Source organism: Durotheca rogersii (assembly GCF_024521655.1).
Source record: "Durotheca rogersii strain YMJ 92031201 chromosome Unknown GGS23scaffold_19, whole genome shotgun sequence".
Taxonomy (NCBI): domain Eukaryota; kingdom Fungi; phylum Ascomycota; class Sordariomycetes; order Xylariales; family Xylariaceae; genus Durotheca; species Durotheca rogersii.
The window spans coordinates 182,191-206,211 of NW_026251250.1; the positions used below are offsets into that span (position 1 = coordinate 182,191).

General features: G+C 57.0%; 8 protein-coding genes across 8 annotated transcripts; 2 read left to right on the forward strand and 6 right to left on the reverse strand.

Annotated features, from left to right (window-relative positions):
- Positions 1 to 471: 471 nt before the first annotated feature.
- On the forward strand, positions 472 to 2,688 carry GGS23DRAFT_577269 (quinon protein alcohol dehydrogenase-like superfamily). Its single transcript, XM_051516916.1, has 4 exons — positions 472 to 679; positions 756 to 777; positions 870 to 1,365; positions 1,438 to 2,688. Exons 1-4 carry the CDS (start codon positions 658 to 660, stop codon positions 2,092 to 2,094), a joined length of 1,197 nt encoding a protein of 398 aa, XP_051369864.1. The 5' UTR covers positions 472 to 657; the 3' UTR covers positions 2,095 to 2,688.
- On the reverse strand, positions 2,670 to 5,973 carry GGS23DRAFT_577271 (ARM repeat-containing protein). Its single transcript, XM_051516917.1, has one exon. The coding sequence runs from the start codon at positions 5,634 to 5,636 to the stop codon at positions 3,225 to 3,227; it is 2,412 nt and encodes an 803-aa protein (XP_051369865.1). The 5' UTR covers positions 5,637 to 5,973; the 3' UTR covers positions 2,670 to 3,224.
- Positions 5,974 to 6,353: 380 nt separating this feature from the next.
- Positions 6,354 to 8,226, reverse strand: GGS23DRAFT_155749 (FAD binding domain-containing protein). The gene is made up of 2 exons (XM_051511388.1): positions 7,604 to 8,226; positions 6,354 to 7,552 (listed from the first exon to the last, which is right to left on the reverse strand). Exons 1-2 carry the CDS (start codon positions 8,097 to 8,099, stop codon positions 6,540 to 6,542), a joined length of 1,509 nt encoding a protein of 502 aa, XP_051369866.1. The 5' UTR covers positions 8,100 to 8,226; the 3' UTR covers positions 6,354 to 6,539.
- A 2,895-nt stretch (positions 8,227 to 11,121) lies between these two features.
- On the reverse strand, positions 11,122 to 12,351 carry GGS23DRAFT_598685 (homoserine kinase; the record flags this gene model as incomplete). The annotated part of the gene is made up of 3 exons (XM_051518818.1): positions 11,122 to 11,463; positions 11,537 to 11,835; positions 11,919 to 12,351. 3 exons carry the CDS (start codon positions 12,349 to 12,351, stop codon positions 11,122 to 11,124), a joined length of 1,074 nt encoding a protein of 357 aa, XP_051369867.1.
- A 1,592-nt stretch (positions 12,352 to 13,943) lies between these two features.
- GGS23DRAFT_598686 (uncharacterized protein) lies at positions 13,944 to 14,747 on the reverse strand (the record flags this gene model as incomplete). The annotated part of the gene is made up of 4 exons (XM_051518819.1): positions 13,944 to 14,063; positions 14,133 to 14,246; positions 14,314 to 14,334; positions 14,442 to 14,747. The coding sequence occupies 4 exons, from the start codon at positions 14,745 to 14,747 to the stop codon at positions 13,944 to 13,946; spliced, it is 561 nt and encodes a 186-aa protein (XP_051369868.1).
- Positions 14,748 to 15,080: 333 nt separating this feature from the next.
- Positions 15,081 to 15,442, reverse strand: GGS23DRAFT_598687 (uncharacterized protein; the record flags this gene model as incomplete). Its single annotated transcript, XM_051518820.1, has 2 exons — positions 15,081 to 15,285; positions 15,345 to 15,442. 2 exons carry the CDS (start codon positions 15,440 to 15,442, stop codon positions 15,081 to 15,083), a joined length of 303 nt encoding a protein of 100 aa, XP_051369869.1.
- A 2,195-nt stretch (positions 15,443 to 17,637) lies between these two features.
- Positions 17,638 to 18,540, forward strand: GGS23DRAFT_577319 (Ctr copper transporter). Its single transcript, XM_051516918.1, has 4 exons — positions 17,638 to 18,122; positions 18,180 to 18,275; positions 18,338 to 18,402; positions 18,458 to 18,540. Exons 1-3 carry the CDS (start codon positions 17,752 to 17,754, stop codon positions 18,384 to 18,386), a joined length of 516 nt encoding a protein of 171 aa, XP_051369870.1. The 5' UTR covers positions 17,638 to 17,751; the 3' UTR covers positions 18,387 to 18,402; positions 18,458 to 18,540.
- Positions 18,541 to 19,108: 568 nt separating this feature from the next.
- Positions 19,109 to 21,468, reverse strand: GGS23DRAFT_598689 (S-adenosyl-L-methionine-dependent methyltransferase; the record flags this gene model as incomplete). Its single annotated transcript, XM_051518821.1, has 7 exons — positions 19,109 to 19,421; positions 19,502 to 19,537; positions 19,620 to 19,759; positions 19,833 to 20,181; positions 20,497 to 20,756; positions 20,894 to 21,126; positions 21,273 to 21,468. The coding sequence occupies 7 exons, from the start codon at positions 21,466 to 21,468 to the stop codon at positions 19,109 to 19,111; spliced, it is 1,527 nt and encodes a 508-aa protein (XP_051369871.1).
- Positions 21,469 to 24,021: the final 2,553 nt, after the last annotated feature.

The following is a 24,021-nucleotide window of genomic DNA, read 5'->3' on the forward strand; positions in this document are numbered from 1 at the left end:
CAGTACGCGAGCCTCAGCTTGTCCTGTACCTGGTCCGGTATGACTTTGCTGTATGTGTACCAGCCGCAAGATCGGGTAGGGAATTGGCGCGCTCATTTGGCATCGTGAATGACTGCGGCCGGCGGGAATTGACCTGTTGATAAGGAGCCGTCCGCTAACACACGTCCGTGCTATCATCGCGTATATCACCCGGTCGAATGGCATTCGGATTAATCAGATACGGAAGCAGGGGCCTTTGAGATGGGTATGCTCAGTTGCGTGAGATGATGGCGATTGTAACCCAACGGCGTTCTCATGTGAAACGCGGGATAAGGAGAGAAGGAAGAAATTGGGCCCAAGGCGGTGCCGTCAACTCGTCCTAACTAATGCGCATACGCGTTATGTGCATTTCCACATACCGGCTACGGGGCTCAGGTAAAATATGAAATAACCCGGAAACCTGCCCTACGCCTTATCGGCTCTCTTTATCGGCCTATCCGCTTATCGACCAGACGGGTGGTGTTCCATAGTGCAGCTTTCTTCCGTCACAACAACAACATCAATATCACCACCAAACTCGACGCCCAATGCGACATCAAATTGTCCCGCCACGCCGTATTCCCCACCGCCATCTATCGGCTTGGCCTGTCATCTTGACGGGCCATCCATGAAGCTACCATGTCCGTCATTCTCTGCACCGGTCAGTCAGCTCCTGCGCGACCCTGGCCCCAATTGCTTAATGTGCTCCCGAGCTAACCTATACTGATTACACAAAGCCGGCTATGACCACACCATCAGGTACGAGAAGGGCTCATATCCTTGGGGAGCTCGAGAGGCGGCGTCGTATAAACACGAAATATAAGGGCCAATGGCTGAGAACGTAATTCCAGATTCTGGGAGGCGCTGTCGGGAATCTGCTCCCGAACCATCCAACATCCGGACTCTCAGGTAAACCGACTATGCATCTCTCCCGACAAGCGATTCCTAGCAGCGGCGGGCCACCACACCGTCAAGCTGTACGACATCAAATCGACAAACCCGAATCCGCTACTCACTTTCGAGGGCCACACCGGGAATGTCACCGGCGTCGCCTTTCACTGTGAGGGTAAGTGGATGGTGACTAGCTCCGAGGATGGCACGGTCAAGATATGGGAGACGCGCAGCGGTACCATCCAGCGCAGCTACTCCCACGGCTCCGCCGCCAACGACGTCGTCATCCACCCCAACCAGGGCGAGATCATTAGCTGCGACCGTGGTGGCAGTGTCCGCGTCTGGGACCTCGCCGAGAACAACTGCTCCCACCAGCTCATCCCCGAGGAGGACGTCTCCGTCACTAGCGTCACCGTCGCCAGCGACGGCTCCCTCCTGTGCGCCGCAAATAACGCTGTTCGTATCCGCGTGTGCGATTTCTCCTAGCCGATTTATCCGACGCTAACTAAGGCTCCCGTCTCGTCACAGGGCAACGTCTTCGTCTGGCAGCTGATCCAGAACCAAAACTACGACCGCACCAACCTCGTCCCCGTAACCCACTTCTCTGCGCACAAGGAGTATATCACGCGGATTCTGCTCTCGCCCGACGTCAAGAAGCTCGCCACCTGCTCCGCCGACCACACTGCCAAGATCTGGGAGGTCACTGTCTCGAGCAATGCGAGCTCGCCGGACGAGACGGCCACCACCACCACCGACAGGTCCGAACTGAGCCCCTCTGCCATCACCGGCTCTACGCCGCTGGGATCTGCAGCGGCCACTATTAACGGCAACGGCACCAGCAGCCCGCAGCAGCACGAGCAGCTCACCGGCAGCAGCTTGGCCGTTGGCGCAGGGCTAGGCCTGGGTCTAGGTCCGATAGGAACCGGGACGGCGGCGCTGAGTCCGGGGCTGGGCCCGGGACCTGGGGAGGCAAAGCCGTTCCCTCTCGAAGCAACGCTGACGGGCCACCAGCGCTGGGTGTGGGACTGCGCCTTTAGTGCCGACTCTGCATACCTGGTGACGGCGTGCTCGGATCACTACGCCCGCCTGTGGGAGCTGCACAGCCAGCAGGTCATCCGCCAGTACAATGGCCACCACCGCGGCGCCGTCTGCGTCGCGCTCAACGACTACTCCGAAATGCGGTGATGGGATAGGCCTGTCTGGCCGGGCAGGTCGGGGACGGAGCGGATACCGGGTTAGGCCCTCGTTTAGGGCGGCAAGCGTCCCATCCTAGCCAACTCCTCTTTTTCTAGCTGTCGAGGGCAAGCAAGCAGATCAACGTCGGACTCGGGAATCCTGCTCTCATCCATCTGGCGGTCTAGATCGTGCGCCCGAAACACTGACCATCATTTCTATATAGCATAGCACAGTAGGTTCCGGCGTTCGGGGAGTTTTCACGCGGGATTTCTTCTTTGCAATTTTTTTCCCCCACCTTTGGCCGATCCATCCTCCCGAGCACTGTATGGGTGGGTTACGATTGCGACGATGTCAAATAGGCGGCAGAGTAGTAAGCAAGCGAGCAAGATGTCCAAAATGATGCGGCCTTGTTGCTTCTGACACCTCGGCTGGGTGCTCGGCCTCCACAAGTTGCCCAGTTCCGCTGAATTGCCATCCTATCTATGACAAAAAACGATGCCATTCAGAGACGGGCACTTTTGGGTTATCTACATGCCAACCAACTCCCTTTTTCTCCCGCAGACGTGTGACCTGATCTGATCCCAGTCCCAACACCGGACCCATACAGATCGCCAGCCCCCTTCCGTCTAAAACCCCCACCCTGTAATCTGACATGTGATATGTGATATGGCCTCTCTGTGTATAGTAGGTAGGCAGTAGGCGCCGCCAACCCCAACACCATATATAACGTGTCCAAGCGGGGAGAGACAAGCAGGAAGAAACAACATTACTCCGGTTCTGCTTCACTAACCCAACCCACAAGCATACCTGCAGGCTGTATGTGCTCGCATGTATATAGGTATATGCATGCACGTAGCAAAAAGAAAAAAGACGACACCCCACCGCGGGTGGATAAGGTATCTACAATACCCTGCCGGCGCCTTTCATTCGAGCCCATCCAGGCGTTGTCGAATACGGGAATACTTCTGTTTTCCGTCTACTCCCCATCCCCCCCTCTCTATGCCTATCGGCCTCTCTAGACTCAGTAGTATACAAAAAGAATTAGTCCCAAGACCGAGACCCGACTCGTACCCCCTATTCGCGTAGACGGTGCCGTGTTTCCTTAGCTACTCCCCGAGATGCCGCGACGACATCCGGCCTCACCACCCGTCGCCCCACCCGTCGTCGTCGTCCGTCTCCTTGGGCTTCGTGTCGACCTTCTTCGCCACGACCGGCTTCGCCGCGGGCCGCGCCGTGAGCGGTTTGCGGCCGGCCGAGCCGCCGCCGCCGCCGCCTTTCCCGTTCGTCGCCTTCGCGGGCGGCTTCCCTAGCCCCTTGGGCAGCGCCTTTCCGCCGGCGGGGCCCTTCCTGTGCGCCTGGGCTGTCAGCCACCCCGCGAAGTCGGGCTCCGACCCGTCGTCGTCGAAGGGCAGCGAGGAGGATGACGCGGGCGGCTTCTCCTTCTTCCGTGACGGCTCGCTGGGCGCGTCGAAGAAGCTATCGGCCCCGTTGTCGTTGCCGCTTCCGTCCTCGTTCATATCTCCCATATCTCCCCACGCGTCGCCGTCGTCGTCCGCCGGCTCGGCGTCTTGGAAGTACGCGTCAGCCGGGGATTTCGACAAGTTGCGCGAGAGTGGTGCGGGAGACGGAGACTTGACCGCCTGGCGGTGGAGCGCCGAGGCTGATGAGGTTGACGAGACCACTCGCCTATTGGGATCGAGCCCTCGGGACGGCGGTGATGTAGGTCTCTGTCCCGCTGATGGCGCGGGTGTGCCATCGGCAGAGCTTTGCATCTGGCCGGACGCGGCCGAGAGCTTGTTGGTAAAGGATGAGATGGCCCAGCCAGCCCATGATGCCGCATCGCTAGGCGCCGGCGTGCTCATGCGTGGACCAGCGGCTTCGGTAGCATGCGGTAGCGGTTGGGCTGTCTCAGGCATCCCGGCTGCTACCTTGCGGATCCTCTGTAGATATACGTCTAATGCTTTACTCGCCTGGTCGCGAACTAATTTCTCTTTATCTATCAAGGACGGGCAGATCGTGGGTAGGATTCGAGATGCGCATTCGTCGTCCGAAAAATACTCGCAAGTAGCCGCTAGCGCCAGAAGTGCGGCGTTCCGAGCGTGCACAAAGGGATCTCGTAGTGATCGCGTAAACGCGGCTATCAATACCTTAGATCTCGACGAGGACCCGAGGTTCTTCGCAATTTTTCCCAAGCATATAGTGGTATTGGTTCTGATGCCAGGTTGCTCGTCGTTTGCCGTCTTGGCCAAATGCCGCAGCAGCTCGCCGTTGATAGTACGATCGGATAATTTGCCGATGATTACGAGAATTGACTTCAACGTCTGCTCCCTGACGACGGGGGCAACGTCCGAGAAGCCAGAGACTATTTGAGGAAATATTTTGTCATTCACCACCTTCTGAGGTAATCTGTCAATCATCAGCGGGAGGTTATCCAAGAGACAGACCCGAATCGCCCTGTCGGGGTTTCCAAATAGCCTGACGACGACGGGCTGCACTCGAGCATCGAAGTCTTCGCTTGTCAACTTGGTAGAGATTTTCATAACAACGCTAAACGCCTTTGGCCCACCACCGCCGAACTCGACCGATTTAAGCAACTCGGGAAGCACTTTGATCTTGAAGAAGTCCTCCGGGAAGTCGTCCGTGAGTTGGCTCAAGTCATCTAGGAATTCCTCTCTCTCGGTTTCCGACTTGACACCTAGGTTGTCAATTCCCTCGGTTAACTTGATCAGGGGCGAATCGAAAAACGCGCCGGATCGCAGCCCCTGCTCGAGGAAGACCCCCACAGTGATCCTCGCTTTGGGGTTCGGGTTGACGAGTCTCTTGTAAGCCGCGTGCATAGTAGGTGGGATGCCCTTTGTCTGCCCCGCTTGGTCGGCGCCCGTAAAGTCACCATTAAATACTTCAAATATTGTGGTTCCGAAATTATACGCATCAACGGCAGAGTGCGGGCCGCGCTTGATCGCGTCCCAGCCCGACCGTGCGAGTTCCGGCGGCGTGTATCTTGCGGATTCTGGCACCAGACTCCCGTACGTGTATATGATGGCCTCGTCATCCTTCACGTTGCTCAGTATCTCGAATCCGCCCAGTTTCCACTCGCCGCTCTCGGAGGTGTATATGGACGCGACGCGCAGGCTGCCGTGGATGGAGGTGCCCTCGTCGTTGATGAACTTGACGGTGCGCGCGACGCTGTATAAGCCCCATTTGATGGTCTCGGGACTCAGACTCTTCCTCTTAACATGCCACCTCAGGGGCACCAGCCTTTCGGTCGCGATGTATATATAGCTATCGGTCTCGACGGTGTCCAGCACTTTGATGACGCCAGGGTGTCGCATCGTGCGTAATTTCTTGAGCGCATTCTTGGCGAGAGGGAGGCGCGCCTTGTTGGCGGCGACGTCGAAGGAGAAGATGCTGCAGTTGGATCCGTCGGCCCGCCGTGTCCCGTTGTAGAGAGTCCATATGGATGCGTCGACGTCGACCTTGTCGCCAAAGGTATAGGGGAAAGGCGGGCCCTGAGCGATGGCGGATGCCACCGCCGACTTGAGGAATTCCATAAATACTGCCTGCCCCCACTTCCCGTCCCGTACGGCTAGGTGGTGATGTTGGCGGCAGCAGAGGAGGAAAAAAGGAGCCGTAGCAACACAAGGAATACCGGCGGGCGCGTATACCAGGCTCTGCGACGGGAATTGTTGTTGGACGGCTGTTTCGTCGAGACGTCGCGTGACTGGCTAGGGACTCGACTTGGTGATATTATTGCATCTTCGTTGGCGTCTAGGTTGGTTGGTTTCGCGGATGCATCGCAGGTGTATCGTGGTTTGGTGAATCGTTTTAGGGATGAGTTGTCCAACTCGTAGGCGCTTCGCTAAAGGGGTGAAGAACGTTACGTGTAGGTGTAGGTACGTAGTAGGTAACGACTGCGTTCTTCGCGCCGGGTGGGTCCTGCCTTTTTTTGGAAGTCCCGGGATCAACCCCGCACTAATCCGTAATGAGGCTAGCCTCACATCTGGGAGGTACCCAAGGTACCTGGGCGGGTGTACACAGATAAGGCACCTTAGGTAATCCGAGAAATGAGGATCTATGTACATAGGTACCTCCTATTCACGGGTCCGCGCTCGATCGTGGGCTAAGGACTCGGTAATATAATATCATTCATCGGATCCATGTAGATCTCCTCTCCCTTGGGAAACCTACACGTCGAACAAGCTACACAGAATACGACGTTATCTATCAGCCTCCTTCTCAACGTCCTCTACTCTTCAACGTCTTTCATCCTCCACATGAAGCCGGCCAGTCCGCCGCATTTATTTATCCCACGGGCTATGTCCGGTCATGGATATCACGGTATCAATTGACTACGGAACTGCCACAAGTGGGCGCGGTATCTATATACTGGTTCGGCCCAGGCGACGGAAGGGACCTAACGACTCTCTCGAGCCCGATCTCATTCCCCGGGCGGCCTATGCGGGGATCTTGAACCCGCCAGTCCTATGCTTCCAGAACCCATCGGGATCGACATCAGCCTGGACCCTCCGGGCGAGCTCCAGCTTCTCGGGTTTCAGCCTCCCGTAGTAATCCTGCGGGTAGAAGCCGTCGTTATAGAAGATAGGCAGATACGCCTCTCGCTGGAGCAAGCCACTCTGCTGGTAGCCTGAGACCATCGCGCCGATGCCTTCATACGTGTCGCGCATCGTCTGGTCGATCTTGGGGAAGTCTGACTTAAAGAGGAAGCTGTAGTCGAGCTCGACAATGATGAGGTTGACGTCGTTGTCTAGATCCAGCATATCGCCACCCTTGGATCGGGCGATCTTTGCGAGCGATTTGGGCACCGGCTGGAGGGCGATGCTGGCAACGACCCCCGGAACCCACTTAGCCGTGTTGCTCACGTTCACCCAGTGATCGTAGAGAGATTGCATGACTTCTAGTCCGTGTTCCTTCTCAGGTACGGGCATCGTCTCCGTTCCGATAGTGTAGACGCTACCCTTCAGAACAGCCCAGTTATTTCCGCTGAGGAGCGCCGAGTATCTCTGGGTCTTGCAGGTATTGAGCGTGGGTCCGGCGGCGAGGAATTTGTCGAACACCCCTGGGGGCGGCGTAGGGCCGTTGTAGTACAGGAAGAAAACCCAGATGTCAACCAGCGTGGCCAGGGTCCGCTCGGCCGTCGCGATAATGGCCGCCTTGTCGTCGGGGTAGTTTTCGGAGAAGTCTCGAATAGCCTCCAGCAGGGCTGCCGTTTTTTCAGGTGTCGCATCGAATACGAGGTTGCCGCCCCAGATGTCTCCTTGACGATAGGCCTTCAACAAGAAAGAGGTGACGATCCCATAGTTGTTCCCACCTCCCTTGAGGGCCATCCAGAGATCGGGATGGTCTTTCTCAGTCACTCTGACAATCGATGAGTTTGCCAGCACCACAGTGTACTCGAGGATCGAGTTGGAAGCCCAGCCGTACTCGGTGCTCATGAAGCTCAACCCATCTATACACAGTTAACTTTTGACCCCCAACGGAGTTCTCTACGCATCCTTACTTCCGAGCAGATAACCTCCAACGCCGACGTTGCCAATCCGTCCGCCGACGACAGTGTAACCAGTCTCATCGAGCTTCTCGCCGACCTCGTCCCACCGATTCCCGGGTCCAACCCTCACGGTCTCCGTAGCAGGGTCGAAGATAATCTCGTTGAGCCTCTTGGTCGAGATCAACGGCCCGCCATCGACACTAGCGAAGTAGTTGTTCGGGTTGTGGCCGCCGGACTTAACGGCGAAGGTCTCGTTATTACCACGGAGGATGGAAACGATGGAAGCAACTTCTTCCGTCGTCTCTGGTTGGAGAATACAGGTCGGCCTGAGGTCTCCGCAGTAGGTGGACCAGTAGTTGCGCTGCTCGTTGCTGAAATCTACTGTCAATCGATTCAGGATGGTGACCGCCGTGTTGGTCTTCACGGTCGTGCAGGTATCCTGGGCGGCAGCATACACGGTAAAAGCACTTGCCCAGGCCAGAGCCCTGATCAGAACCGAACGCGCCATACCGATCGTGAGCGCTTCCTAGGGGAGACTAGGCACTCTGACACTCAGAGCCCGGAAAAGGCTCGTACGAACGGTTGCGAAGGAGAGGTTAGAAGACCCCAGTGCGGAATCTCATGAGACGCCAATGCAGGAACGCCGGTCCCTCTTATCTACCTTGTATAGCCCTCCTCGATATCGTCATGGCTGCTACCGCCCGAGGCCGAGGCGCCAAGGGGAGCAAGACTAGCACATGAGAAAGGAGAACATGACCCCCGAATGAGCGGCGGCACAATGCACCTGCATGTCCTCTCCACGTCAATGCAGCCCAGACACACACGCGAAGCAGGCCTCGACAACCGGCATCCCCTAGGTACCCTACCTACCTACTTCAAGGACCTATCTACCTTGACAGTATCCGAATACGAAGTACGGCAGACACGCCTCGAGCTGGTTTTCGGGATGGGCATGCTACCACGCCAGCAATGACAGCAGGTCGACCGGGGGACGCACCGATGTACATCTCCATAGCACGCGGGCGGCGATGGCAGAAATATCATCACTCTGGTGGGTGGCGTTCTCTTTCCCTCCACAGCCAATCCTGCCCGCCTTAGCGAGATGCCGTACCTTGTAAGTGGCTGCTCGGCCTAGCCTTGACTGCTCTCGATTGGTGCAGGCTGTACCTATGGGCTCGCTAGCGGATGGTTGGAGTTGTCAAATTCCAGACTGAAGACTTCGTGCCCGTCGACGGGCTTGCAAAGCGGCTACCAGGGTGAGGACCCCATGATGTCGATCAACAGCTCCACCAGTGTGTGTGATGGGCTAGACTTGCTATCCACGTTGCCCTTCCTCGAAAGCCCCCACACCCCGGGACCAGGCCGACATCAGATGCGCCCCCCTCTCCCCCACCGGCCAGCTACGATGGTAATAGTATTATCGTGCGAAAACATGCATCCATGAGTTATAATTTCCCCATTCGCCCTGGTTCTCTGGTGCCACACACTGCACTAGGTAACAAATGAACATATCCTCCGCTTACCTGTCCGTCGGTGACCTCGACTGGCCGAGCCGACTCCGTCGATAGCGCGAGTGCTTCCTGGGCGGGGATACCTAGGTGTTACCATATGAGTAGTAAGCGATGGGGAGCGGAGCGGATGGGGCAGAGAAGGAAGAAGAAAGCGGGAAAAAAAAAACGGAAATACGGACTCGCAACAGACGAGGATGAGTCCAGACATAGGTAGGTAAGTCGGGGGAAGAGGGGAGCGGGGACATGGTACGTTAGGCATGTTACATTATTACACTGTACCAGTAATCTGCGCAAACCACCGATGGCAGCGATAGCGATAGTACCTCTGAGAGATCCCATCCGAGCTCCCGGAAGCGGGCCGTCCTCGAACCCACGCGCGACTCTAATTTGCTTATCGAGATCGGCAGGGCACTTCTTGACCGGCCTGGTCAGGCGAGGCGAGGCGAGGCGAGGCTGGGCTGGGCTCGGCATTAGGCTCGAACTTTTGCAATCTTGGTCTTCTACGAACCGTTCTGCAGCGCAGCTTGGGCGGCAGAGTTACCATGGGTGGGAGTGGCAGTGCCCATCGAAAAATAGGTTATTTTTAGGCGAGCTCGTCGGGGTGGGCGATGGAATCGGCTTGGGGTCTGTCGATGACCAGGTCCATTCCCAGTACCCGCTTACCAAGAATTCGTTAACGAATGTCGGCAGAGTGGCGGCTAATTAAGCCACACACACATGCCAACCTCGCGAGAGATAACCTCCCTTTAGCGACCCATTCAGCGTCCGCGCCGAGGACGCAAAGGCGCTGCATCGCAGACAGGTTGCCAGCACCTCTCCTCACGTACCGGTTTCACATCGCGAGACATCTCGAGGCTGCCCGCCATTCACCAATTAGGGCTGGGCACCTTGACGTCACCAGTCCGAGGCCCAGCCAGAGCCAAGGAGAAGGGAAAGTTGCACATGTGCAATATAACATCCTCACGTAATCGCCGCGGAGGTATACCTCGCGAATAGTATACCCCCGTCGAGCCATGTGAAATGTCCATCCTATACATATTAGGCAAGTACCTCGCCGGTACCATCAGCGACCTCTACAAGCCTCATCCCAGGTACGCATCCTAGCCCCCTAGGGATGCCTGCTACATTAGGTGGCGCTCCCCTCCCTACTCATACATACACGTACCTACGTCCTTCCTCCCCCCCTAATCTTGCAAGTTATAGGGGAAGAGACCCGTCTGGCCTTGTTGTTGCCAGCGCCTGCGCGCATGGCGGCGGAGGAGAAGGGGGGGCGAAGGGAGCTTTTCGTCCGCGGCGCGGCGGACAGATCATCTCCCAAATCGGCCGCCTCCAATCTTGCTCCTGTCTTAGCCTACCTCTTTTTTCTTTCCCCTGCCAACGCTGGCTCGTCGTCCTCGAGTTATCCGCCAGACCCCGTCACGCAGTCACGCAGTCACGCAGACGCACCTCGTTCCCGGGCACGTAACATACCGGCCGCCCGCGTGCACCCCTTCCCGCACCGGCCAACCGGGCTGCCCTGCCGGCTAATATCTGCCCGTGTCGAGCTAGGTGAAAAGGGGGGACATCTGCCCATCCCGTCCCCCTTCGTCTTCTTCACCGCCGAAAGACAAAAACCCGCGCCCCGAGACCTGTCGGCCCTGTCCATGCACCGCGTCTCCTGGGACGGTTCGCGTGCGACCGAATTTATACATACCTCACCGCACGTCTGGGGCACCGTGTGTGCGGGAAACAGGTTAGGTATTGCTATGTATAGGCCTACGTAGGTATCTCTATCCGCTTTTCTCTACCTCGCTTCCAGGCTTCTTGTTTTCTCCTGCTTCTGTCCGTGCTCCGATCCTGATTCCCAATCCCGTAGTAATTTCCGCACCTGCTAGCCGGCCCGTCGTCCGTCGTTTTTCCCCATTCCCTTACTTGCTCATTTCATACAATTATTTTCGGATATGTGTTCATTTTCCCTTCTCCCTTTCCCTTTCGGTAGTCGCGTTGTATATCGTACTATAATACTCTCCCGCTCCGGTCCTAGTTCCGGATGACTTTAGTACCCTCGGCGGGCTCGAGGATGAGCCATTGGCACTCGATACCCTCGCGTCGAAAGCGGTCGATGATGCGCTCGGCGATATCCTCGAAGTGGCTCGTCGCCAGAGCTAGTATGGTCGGACCCGCCCCTGACAGACAAACCCCGAGTAGACCTTCCTGCGAGCTTGGCGACATCGACTCCACAATCTCCCCAAGCCCCGGCACCAGCGTCTGCCGGTATTGTTGGTGCAATTTGTCCTGCATCGCCAGATAGATGAGGTCTGGATCTGGCGGCGACTGTCCGAGCGCCACGGGTAGCAGCGCTATTCGCTGGAGATTGAATGTCTAAATAGAAGGAGCGATTAGCAAGCTCGGGCCCGCAGGATACGACGGGAGGAGGAGAAGAGAGAATACTCACAACGTCCTGTCTGGGATACTCCTTCGGCAGCACCTCGCGGGCCTTGGCCGTAGGCACTTGGAAATTGGGCACAATGGCCACGGCCTTGATCTCCTTGGCCCAAGGGAACTTAATATGATGACCGATGCCGTGGGGCGGCTCCGGAGGGCGCTCGCCCGTGTCGAGGCCGCCCGCCGGCGCTGGTAGCACCTCGCTGAGCGGGATCTCGACGCGCGCCACATCCTCAGGTGTCAACGGCTTCAGGTACGTGCCGACAAAGCCGCCGAAGAGGGCCGCACCTACGTTATCGGGGTGGCGTTCTAGAAGGTCAACGAAGTTAGCCCTCGTTCTCGGGTAAGATACCGTGCCCGCGCTTTTAAGTGGGCCGACATGCGGGACATACCGATCATCAGACAAAAGTCGAACAGTCGATCCTCGCTCAGGTGGTCCAAGCCGCCCACCTGCTTTCCGAGCATAACACCAGCGACAACCGCAGCGCCGGACGAACCCAGGCCGCGGCCGAGGGGGATCGGGTTGGCGATGTGGACATGGGTCTCGACGGGAAAGGCACGCTGATCGTGGCACCGGAGCACGTAGAGGGCGACGCGGGTGATGAGGTTGGCGGCCGGGTCGAGGGGCACGTCATCGGACCCTTCGCCCTGGCCCTCGTACGTGATGCGGCAGTTGAGCGGTTGGTCCGAGGTCTTTTTGGTGCGGTCGATGGTCACTCGCAGCTCGAGGTAGATGGACAGGGCCAACCCGATGACGTCGAACCCCGGGCCGATGTTGGCCGACGAGCACGGCGTCCGAATGGTGAAGGACTCGATCCCGGCCATTGTCGCGGTCGCTTCTGCTAGTTTGGCCTGTACGTGGAGAGCAGAAGGTTGCGGAGGGCAGAAGGCGTGCGCGAATGGATGGATGGGAGAGAAGAATGCAAGTAGGCAGGAAGCCTGGATGCCGGGATCGGGATGTGCGTTCCCCGGAGTTGTGTGTGTTCGTGTGCGCGCGCGCCAATAATTAGCCGCTCCAACCGGGTTAGTTGAATGAAGGTAACGGCGCCCGTTGACCAGCGCTGCGAATCCTAGGCTAGGCGGGAGAGAGAGCTTAACGGAGCTAGACGCAACGATTGTCACGATACTGACAACGAATGGAAAAAAAAACACCAGCTCGCGCAACCAATGTTTCGTCAACAAGTAACGACGAGGCCCCGGGGGAACAAGGGAGATAAATGTGCTGAAAGGATGGGAAAATCTCTCTCGCAGGTCCCCGACGACGGAGCTAATGGGGACGGAGGGCTGGGTTGGGGTTGGTCGGGGTGGGTAATGTACCTGATGTGCGACTGGGAGGGCGGGCGGAGTTGGCACCGAGTACCGGGTGTAGCGAGCGCGGCAGCAAGGGACGATCAGGTTCGAATCTGCTTGCGAGCATAAGCACTACGCAATTTTGGGGAGCTCGCTGTCGCAATTGGCAGCGGTGTCTCAGCACGAGCTGCGTACGGCTGCGACGGACGCGGCGACGCAGCACCGCCAAGTCCTGGGTACTTCAGCGTGTAGTAATAGCGGAAGCACAGTCCCTGAGGCCGACGGGCGGGTAGCCTCGCCTCTCGACGGGATTAGCAGCGCTGACGAAACCGCCTGGCGCCCCCCTGATTAGCAGGGGCCCGTGCCAGGAGGTCTCGGTCGGGAAGCCCATACCACGGCCGGGTAATAACGTAGTCAGAAAGGCGTCGCTGACAGCGGGCTCGGCGCAACCAAAACGTGGGAGGATGCGCCAGGATCGAAGACAGACACTTCTTCGACGCCCTGCCTATATCTGGCCGCGATATTCGCTCGCTCGAGCCCAATGATCTGCACATGTGGGCAGATGCAGGTCATCGCCAACCATCAGCCCCGTCGTCCACCCCTTCGTCACTCATCACCATACGTGGGGAACGAGATCTGTCGGGAATCACCACCACATCGCTATATTAGACCGCTATGGAGGCACGTCGCGAAAATCAAGGCTCCGTTCTTCGGCTCGGGACCTTTGATGGAACAGGACAGACATGACGCCGATCCGACTATGTACTTATGCCATCCCAGCTGGTGATCGCTCCCCCAAGCCTCCGCCCGATCCCGTGGACATTTCGAATCACCATCCAAACGATTCCGTCTGCAGCGTGATGATCTCGACCTCGCCAGCCAGAACTCTCTTCTGCGCGATCGACGCCGCGTTTGCCAAGTCCATTCGGAGGCTTTCCGGACCACAACCTATAAAGGCTCACCATCAACACCCTAGGTACCACCACCCTATACTAGGCACAGCATTATAACCATGCCTTGTTGGACTCTGACATACCTAGGAAGAAGACTCGGCGCCCGGTCACGATGGCGGGGTAGAAGGTCCGGCAAAAACGAACGCTGCGTGCTCACCCGTCCCAGCGCCGGCTCTACCACGGCTGTACCAGCGTCGCTCGATCTGCTTTCGGGACCCTGTCGCCTGAGCTCTTCTCCGAATCCGTACTCTCAGCGGCGGATGACCCCGAAGAATGTGTCACGTAGAAGTCTACCTTGATCAGATAGTTCATCGATCATCCATCGCAGCTGGTCGGCAATCTGACCACCCAGATGAGACGGACGATCGACGTCGTCACGGGACCTGCTTCGATGCGCCTCGCGGCGTGCTGCATCCACGGCAAGCAAGCCGAGACGCCGTTGCCACCCGCCACGAGAGTCTGGGACGCGGGCACGTCCTCGATCCGTCAGTCTATCGTGAGGCTCATCAACAAGGACAGAGACTGATCGGCCGTGATCCCCCACCACGTCATGATCGGACATAGACTTGAGCAGGTCAAGAGTCAGCCTACGGCGTGCTCGAATATAGAATATCATCTCATTTGCCTCTGAATCCCACGTGATTCCGGCAGGTGGTTCTTGGGCAAGCTTACAATCGTGAACGGGTGGTTCTCGGGGAGAGAACAAGTGAGGGAGTCCCAGCCGGCAGTGCGCCCAGGCATACGTTGGAAATCTGGCGACGCAAGGATAGCCATCTTCGTGATGCCGGCGGGGAGCGCTCGCAGTCTCGAAGGGAAACCTTGGAACCAGTCGCGGAAGATACCGAAGGTCTGCCACTTGTAAAAGAGGCATGATACGCAAGTGGCGAGCCAGGTGGAAAGCGTCGCGTATAGATAGGCCCACGAGTCCCTCGTATCGTTCGAATGCCAAAACAAGAGGCCGATGTACAAGACGTACATGGGGATGCGAACCCGATAGAAGAAATTCTAAAACCTATGGCGAATTCACGGAATGGGCAGCACGACGTAGCCTACAAGAACACCTAGCGGCGACGTTCCGGTATACTAAGAACTATGATGTCAGCTATGAAAACAACCCAATCCGACTCGGGCCCAACAACGGGGGGGACGTTAGCCCACCTCCATGCCGTCGGGCTTATAATACTGTCTGCGCAGAGCGGCAGGATCGTCATCTCTCAGCAGTTGGATAATGAATAAGACGGCGCGAGCGGTGCCCAGAAACAGAGATGTCACGGTAAGAAAAGCTGACGTTCCCAGAGAAGGAAAGCCGAATCAGTCAGCAGCGCACCCCTTTAGGTGTCGGTAACCGGCCACGCAGATCAGCACCGGCACCTTACGCGCGAACGGCGACTTTGCAGCCGTCGGACTTGCCTCGTGCGCTTTGCGGTTGTGATACCGACGAGAGGGGTAGACGAGCGCGGCAACGCCAATGGCTGCTAGGTAGTACCAGGTGGTGTAGATAATGGCCATACTCGCACTGATGGGCATACGAAATAGCGACCTGGGAGGCTTCGTGGGCGACTTTGAATATGGCACAGGCGTCGCTGCCGCAGCGGGGGGTTGGACAGAGGAAGATCAGTGACGTTGATCGCGTCGGAGCTATCACTCATAGACACGGCCATGGCCATAGACATAATGATATTCGGGCGAGAAGCAGGTGTTAGGAGAGAGCAGTAGGATTCTACTAGTAAATAGGACAGCGAGACGCAAGAGCTGCGGCGAGGTCGCTTCAGCAGGTATACGTATTCGGCTAGGGAGGCATTTTATAGGGGTCAAGCCGAGAGGGCTTGCTAATGGGCGGGGACGATGATGATTTGAGTCGATGCGGTTCCGGGTCTTAATTGGTAACGACGAAGGGCGGAATGGGGGTGAGCAGGAATCGCTCGAGCACGAAACCGGCGTGCCGATCTTGGTCTAGCTATCCTGCAACTATATTCCGCTAAAACGACGAGGGAATGGTTTCTCGCTGGGCAAAGATAGATCTACTGCTAGTGACGGCGGCTCTCGGTTTCGGGTGAAGATAGCAAGAGTAGGCAGGGGAGAGGACGGATGGGAAGTGATGCTAGGCCGTGCGGAGGTTCGGAGGAATGCACGTAGGTATCTTCGCGACGGAGAATCTACGGAGAGCAAGTCGTCACGCAGTAGGTAGTAGTATGCGCTCGAGTTGGGATCAGATGCTGAATAGGGGTCAACTATGCAGGTAGGTAAGTAGAAAAGTCCGATATTGTTATCTCGTACCTACAAGAACATATAGCTAGGGGCACCTGTGCTACTCGGCTGGTCCGCTTCCTGTGATCCTACGATACCAGTTAATAACAGGTAGGTAGTATGAGAATCTTAGGATGCTGCACCGGATGAACCGTTGATCGATTAAAAGGGATAACTAGAAGCTACCGTGAACTGAAGAGCTTATTTATGTACCTACCTAGGTGTGTGCGTTTACGGATCGGATTCACGATAATCCGGGGATCCATAAAACTACAGGTAAGTGCCTATCATATAGGTACCTACCAAGGTACCTAGGCCGGGTGAAAATAGGATAGGCCCGTCGCCGTTCGATTGGACGAAGCAGCTAGCAGGTACCCACAACGTATGGTAAGATGGGAACTGGCTTCCTCGCCTCGCGGGAGAGTAACTGCCTCTATACCGCTCAGAGAAGGAAGGCCCCGCCTCCATCGGGTGAACTACACGTAGGTATTTACGTGTGTGTAACCTTGGAGACTGCCGTCAAAGGTTGGTTGGTTACCCAGGCAGGTGCGACCCCAGTAACCCCGCGGGAGGTCGTGCACACGGGAGATGAGCTAAATAGCGAAGACTACCAAGTAGCGCTATTAGGAATCGAACCTATCCTTCGTTAAGAGGTAGCCTGCTGATCTACGGGATAGCCTCACTAGGCAGTCCTTACGGGCGCTAGGCGATTTAACAGGTACCTACTACCTCCTACCTAGCATTACCTACCAAGCACGTAGGTACCTACCTCCTAGGTACAAGGCAGGTACCTAGGTGCGAAATAGGTAGGTAACGTACCTGGAAAAGAAGAGAAAGAGACAGAGAGAAAATGAAGGAGAGAGGGAGAGAGAGAGAGAGAGAGAGAGAGAGAGGGAGATACAAAAGGTCAACGTGACCCGGTAGACTCTCGTGTAAGTGACGCGAGCCTGGCCGGCGCAAAGTTTGCAGCTTTGGTGTCGGGTCGAGGCAAGGTTCAGCTGAGGCCACAATTGTCGCCTCAACTGCCTCAAACTTGCTCACGCTAAGCTCCCACCATGTGACTCGCGCCTCTGGGCCGCACCTCTCCGCGCCAGAGCCACAGCAGACACCGGCCCTTGCTAGGTAGGTATCTGCTTACCTACGCCGGCGATGGGTCAAGCGTGGTACGATAGCAGGACATGCCGATGACTTGCTTACATTTCTGCGGGTAACTGTGGTTGCTGCACCAGCCCGTCGGTCCGCCAGTCGATTCTATCGGATATACCTATATATATACCTATATATACCTATAGGTATATTCAACACTGCCCGTCTCCCTCGCGCGTGTCGGTAGCTTGCTCCCCTTCCTCGCCAGGCCGTTCACTTTTACGTCACCTCCCCAACGCGCTTTCCAGACGGACAGAACAATAACGACGACAATACTCGGCTGGCACCACGACCGGAGAAGAACTCAGCCGACCCTTTCCTCCTCCCACCCCGCTGCCGCTCCTCCCTACCTCCCAGCAACCCAAGATGGATCACAGTAATCACGATATGGGATCTTCGACCACGGGCATGTCCCCGTCCGCCACGTCGGACATGTCCATGCCGTCAGCTTCGGCTGCTATGTCCATGGGCGGCATGAGCAGCAGCTGCAAAATCTCCGTATGTTCTTGACTACCAAGTATCTAATATCTGCCCGTTCGCGGCAGGCGGTGACGAGAGGCTAACTAGGCGGGATCCTGGGCGAGAATAGATGCTCTGGAACTGGTATACCATCGATACTTGTTTCATTGCCAATACCTGGCACAACGACACCACTGCCAAATTTGCCGGCTCCTGCATCGGCGTCATCCTGCTGACCATGTCCCTCGAGCTCCTCCGCCGATCTGTCAAGGAGTACGACCGCTATCTCATCCGCAAGCATGCTGCTGCCGCTGCCCTCTCGGCTGCTACTGTTACGTCTGTTGCGACATCTGCCAAGGGCAGCGACGACAGCCAGGCCATCCCCTCCGGCCCGGTGCCTGCGCAAGCTCGATCGCCCGGGTACCGACCTACCGTTTTCGAGCAGGCCATCCGTGCTCTGCTACACATGGTCCAGTTTGCCGTTGCCTACTTTGTCATGCTGTGGGTTTGGCATTGAATCCTCGCCTTAGTCTGATCGCAGCTGACATCCACCGACAGTCTTGCCATGTATTATAACGGCTACATCATCATCTGCATCTTCATCGGCGCCTACCTCGGCTCGTTCATCTTCCATTGGGAGCACCTTGATGTCGGGTCAGTGCAGGGAAGGCGAAAGCTGAATTCCCGGGCGAGAATAAAGCGCTAACTTCTCACAGACGCAGTCCAACCAGTGCCACGCAGGAACCTTCGGTGTGCTGCGCATAAGCTCTCGAATTTAATGGTAAAGTCTGATCTCTACGCAAATGTGGTTGGTATTGGCTTATGACCATACCTAGCTATTGACAAGTAGCATGAGCGAGAAAGCCGACAAGGGTTACTAACGGCACTAGATCCAGAAAAAAAAACACTCTTAAAAGTAGCATTTGGGGATTGCCTCACGGTTGTGTAGTGGCAATTGTAACAGGAAGTGAAACTGGTGTGAATCGTTGGTCGATCAACTATATTGCGGGGTAATTTTATGAATGCAATGAGAGAAGAACTAAATACGGACCACTTAGAGATTTCACCAGTACCATCAGAATGACTATTACATTGATCGAAGCCCCCGACTGCGCTATTGTTCCCACTCGCGTATTGTTCAGCATGGTACCACACAAATATTTACATCATTTGTATGGGGTGACAATGGCAATTGTGACGAAGATAATGGGGGAGTTGAGCATTGGGGGAAAGACACTAAGTACGTAAGGTCTGTAGATAGGGCCCAGTGGTAGGGGGAAGACAGCGGAAGTTGAGCTTCCCGCGTCATAGGTACGTCCATCATATATACGTCTGCTACGCCACCTACATCCAGCAATTTGTACTTGCTACCACATACCAGCGCACGCGTATATTCGCCCCCTTTTCACGCGCATTTCCTGCCCCCCCCTCACCTCGGGGCCCGATCAAAGCTGCGCCCTCCTCCTTACGGCGGCAGCGCGCGGCGCTCAGGCGGCCTTGCGGGCGACGATGACGGCCTCGCGGGCGTCCTCCTCGTAGAAGACGAGGTCGACGACGGCGAGGCCGGCGTCGGCGAGGAGGCGGCGCCAGGCGGCCTCGGTGCGCGCCTCGGCGTTGAGCATGGCCAGCATGGCGAGGTCGAGCTGGGCCTCCCAGCGGTGCGCGCCGCGGTCCGGCAGCACCAGCTCGTCGACCAGCAGCAGCGACGACGCGCCCATCGCGTCCCGCACGTGGCCCAGGATCGCGCGCGCGTCCGCGTCCGGCCAGTCTGCTCGGCGGGGGAAGGTTGGGTCGGTTAGTCTGTGTGCGTGCGTGGGGGGCATGCGGCGGAGAGAAGGGGTAGAGGGCGAGCGAGCGCGAGCAGCTCGGGGAAGACTCACTGCGGAGAACGCTCCGGAAGTAGTACGATGCGGCGCCTGCACGCGGGGGGAGATGTCCCGAGTTAGCAAAGATCGCCACGGAGACGCGGGGAAGAACGGAAAAGAGAGAGAAAAGAACTTGCCCTTGATCGGCTGCTCCTTGAGGAAGTCGATCCCCAGGGCCTCGATCCCGTCCTCGAGCTCGGCGCTCGCCACCACCTCCTCGAGGTCCTCGAGCACGATGCGGCCTTGCAGGTGGGGGGCGCGCTTCCTGAGAGCCTAGTTGTCCACCACCGTGGTCAGCCTGTTCCGCCTCTGAAAGACAGGAGAGAGAGAGAGGAGGGCAGCGGACCTTGCACTGGTGGCCGACGCCGCCGCCGATGTCCACGAAGGCGACGGGGGCGGGGTCGGCGGCAGCAACGGCGGCGAGGGCGCGCGCGATGGCGGCGACGACGCGGCCGCCGCCGTCGTCGAGCCAGGAGCGCACGCCGGTGCGGTGGGCGCCCATGAACACGTTGAAGCTGCGCGCGTGCTCGGGGCGCGCGCGCAGCCACGCGAAGAAGCTGCCCGCGTCCGGCGCCAGCCCGTTGCCCAGCGCGAACGCCGTGTCCGTGCTGGCGTCCGCCGCCGCCGGCGCCCGGTACGCGTGCCGCCGCAGGAACGCCGGCAGCGCCACGAACGCCGCGAAGCAGTTGTCGACCCTGGCGTGCGCTCGTTAGCGGCCGCGCCTCGAGCAAGAAGGCAAGGATTGGGTAAAAGGGGGGAGGGGAGAATGTGGGGTTGGCAATACGCCCCGCCGTGCTGGTGTGGGGATCAGTAGGTACCGCGGTACATAGGTAGGGCGGTGGCGCTGCTAGGTAGGTAAAACAAAGCAAAACAGAGGGGAAGCTAAGGCGGAGCATCCCGCCCGTCCCGTCCCGTCCCGCCACAACGGCGCGCTTGGACGACGTGGAGGACGAACAACCTCTGTCTCTCCTCCCTGTCCGTCCCGTGTCTAACATTCTTTTCTCACTCACATGTGGCACACGCCGGCGCTCTGGCCCGTCCCGCACAGGTTATCACCGAGGTGGCTCGCGGCCCAGCGGCCCGCGCCGACCTCGCGCACGAAGCCGAACGACGCCAGGTACCGCAGCACGCGCGCTAGCAGCTTCGCGTCGGGGGCCTTGCCGGAGCCGCGCGTGAGCTCCTCCGTTGTCAGCGGCGTGTCCGCGCTCCGTGCCAGCTGCCCGAACACGTCAAGGTCAACGGCGATGCGGGCCGCGGGCAGCTCGAGGGCCTGCGGCGAGGGGAGAAAATGTTAGCCGGGTTGGATTGGAGATGGGGGCCTGACAGGGAGGCGACAAGACTGATACTTTTCAAAGTATCTACGTTGCTCTAGGGACGAAGCCTTCGAGCAGGAGTGAAGCTGCTTACATTATACAGGATTCGTTGGGAAGCCTCCGCGGGCGTCTCTAGCTCAGGGACTAACTTCTGAACGACCGCGAGTAGTCTCTTCCGAAGCTGGTCGTCCGCGTCGATGGCTGCTGGTATGCCGGACGGATGCGCAGCTAGGCCCTCGAGGAGCGAAACGGCACTGCTTAGCTTTACTTCCTGCGTCATTCTAGGATCTGCGGCGAGAGCTACGTATTTGGCCGAAAGCGTTAGGTCTGTAGGGGGTCTGGTAGGAGACTGGGTGTGCCTGATCAGTCACTGGTTCGCTCACGGGCCCTTGGAGGTCGCTGATGTCGCTTCGAACGATGTTATGACCCGTCTTCCCTCGTCTTTCCGGATGAAGTCCTGTTTAAATACCAACTAGCGCTGCTCTGGGCCGTCTCCCTCTTCGGCATTGCTAAGTGAATCTGGCTACCGGCAAGGAGGCTCGCGCACAGCACGCCGACGCGCATGGGGCTACGATCGTGCGTTGCGGATGCCGAAGGGTTACGTTGAGGCCCATCAGGAACGGGGGTATTTTCCAGCGTTCCGTAGTCAAGAACTAGGAAGACGTGCATGGTGGATTAGCGGGGACTAAGGGACCAGGAAGGTCGCAGGCGATTGGTGACCGCGACAAACCCTCGGGACCGACGACACGGTAAGAACCTTACGTGGCAGTGAAGGAGCCGGTCTCCAGCTCTTGGCTCCATGCTAGGAGTTGTGTTGAGTGGTATGGCTCTTAGGAGATCTCATGCTTGGAATATGCTGTTGGTGCAGGAGCTGCGGGCTAATATGGTAGTACGGGGGTCTCTTCAGCTCGCCTCGAGTTCCTGCAAGTCAGGTTCTGCAGCGGTATATTCACAGATTTCCCTATCGGTCTTACAAGAGATAACAAGGCTCTAACCCGGGGTCTGCTATTCCGTGAGCATTAACCCCTTTCCCGAGAAATGAGACGAGAATGCCTCCTAACAATGCATAGAAATGGTCGGGATACGGCTGTGGAAACTCGAGAGGTCACGGCAAGGAGCTCCCCACTTAGAGGCTACCAAGTACAGTTCTGGGTGACAGTAAGCCCTCGCTTTCCTTTATCGACCGCAACGCCGAACGGCTATTAAGATAACCTGACATGACTGAAATCCATAGGGCCATCCACTTGGAGCTATACACGCAACAGTGCTCTAGTCGGGCGGGTGATTCGTCGAAGGTTCGCCGCGAGAGAGGAAGCCTCGCGTTATCAGTTTACGTCTAATACCTCGGGAACGCGGAAGGCTCTCCTACTAGGCGGACGGAGGCTAGGTCGCGTTGGCTGCTGTGCCTACTTCAATGGGTACGGGAGAGTTGACATCAGGTTATCTACTTACTAGCAACCTATCCAACGTTGGCATCGTCGAACATGTCGTGGAGGCTTCAAGTTCGCATCATGCCACGCCCACGGAAGCTACCGGCCGCGTAAGCTTCCATCACATCCGGTAAGGCCCGTCCAGCTTTGGGACGATATATCACATAACTACCGGTAAGCCCCAGTTAATACCGCTCGTGCACGGGTTATTAGTCAATCTCTATTCTAACTCTTGCTCCCCCCGTCACCGCATCGCCTCTAATCGTTAAAAAAGATTATTACAGCCATTGCCGTATTACTTCCCCTCCCCCCAATAAGCATGGCCTCATACACGCAAAGGCGTCAGACTCGGGCGGACTTGGAGACGACGTACGACCGGAACGCAAGCTTGATTGGCGACGCTCTCCGCGCCACCGCCGCGGGTCCTGACACGTACGGGATCAGCCCTTATAAGCCTACATACTACAAGTCGTAGAAAGTAGGCGTCTACGTTTCACGCGACAGACCCGGTATATCACGAGTCAGTCCTGGACTATACAACCGAGCTCGATACGGGACGTATCATGTAAGATTTTACGAAAACGAGTTCCAACACTCCTCTTCTGCCGTCCTAATGGTCGCGCCGATTGATCGTCTACAACCTATATGGAAGGGCGCCGGTCCAAGACCCCGATCCAATTTCCTCGACCAGCGAGACTCTCATTGTGCCTAGGTGAGCTCTCACCGCCCCAGTTGAATCCCGCGCATCTCCGTCTGGTACCCACTGAGGCTAATACTGCGCACTTGTCGCTGGGACTTTTGAGTGGTTTTCTGTTCAAAAGGAGGCGAAAGGCGCGGCGGATCCCCGCGCTGCAATAGCTGCCGTCGTCAACTTGTCCACGGCTTAATACTCCTGAGAGCATGATATGGTTACTTTTCGATACTAACTCTACCGTGACTCTCAGTTATTGCCATAGGAAGACAGCCCCCAGATGACGCAACGCTCACTCCTAGAACCCCGCCGAAAAACGGCGGACCGGGCAAGAAACGCCACCGGTGTCCACGGGTAATACATCCCCAATTGTTGGCCCAAGTGGCGTGCTAGGGACCAACCGGAAAGCCGAAGCCGCGTGACGTGTACGCATTCTACCGAACGCCCAATACTGCTTCGTTTACTGACGCCCAAATGTAGTGTAATGAGCGAGAAGGCTATAGAGGCATCTTCGCCGGGACGCCAGACCCAGAGGCGGCACGTATTTTCCCATACGCCACATCCGCGTACAAGAACTCTAGCAGCCTTAACCAAATACTTTAAATATTCTGGGGCCCAGAGGCGGTCCACTCGTGGTCCCGTTTATACCAGGATATGACGGTATTAAAGTCACCCTGCAACCTCCTCTACGGTACACTAATATTAATACGTACCCGATAAACCGGCTCAGAAATTTGATTTTTTGCTCACCGCGTTAAGTTAAAATACAATTTCTACCCTTTCTAGAATTGAACTTAATATACTGGGGCTTTGTTTACATAGGGGAATTTAGTTATGGTTCGTTATAAGTTTCATATTCATAATTTCCAGCCAGAAATTATTGATTGTTGATTAGCGGGCAAATCTATAAATTCCAGGTATGTGTGCCCCCCTAATAATAGAGTTCGTCTACGTATCGAAAGGTAGGCACGTTAGAAAAAAAGCTAAGAGAATGGATCTATATCGGCGGGTACCGACGATTACTACTAATAAAGTAACTATATTAAAGCGAAACGGCGCGGGCACGGTGTTGGAAATACGGGATAAGGAACATAGCTACAG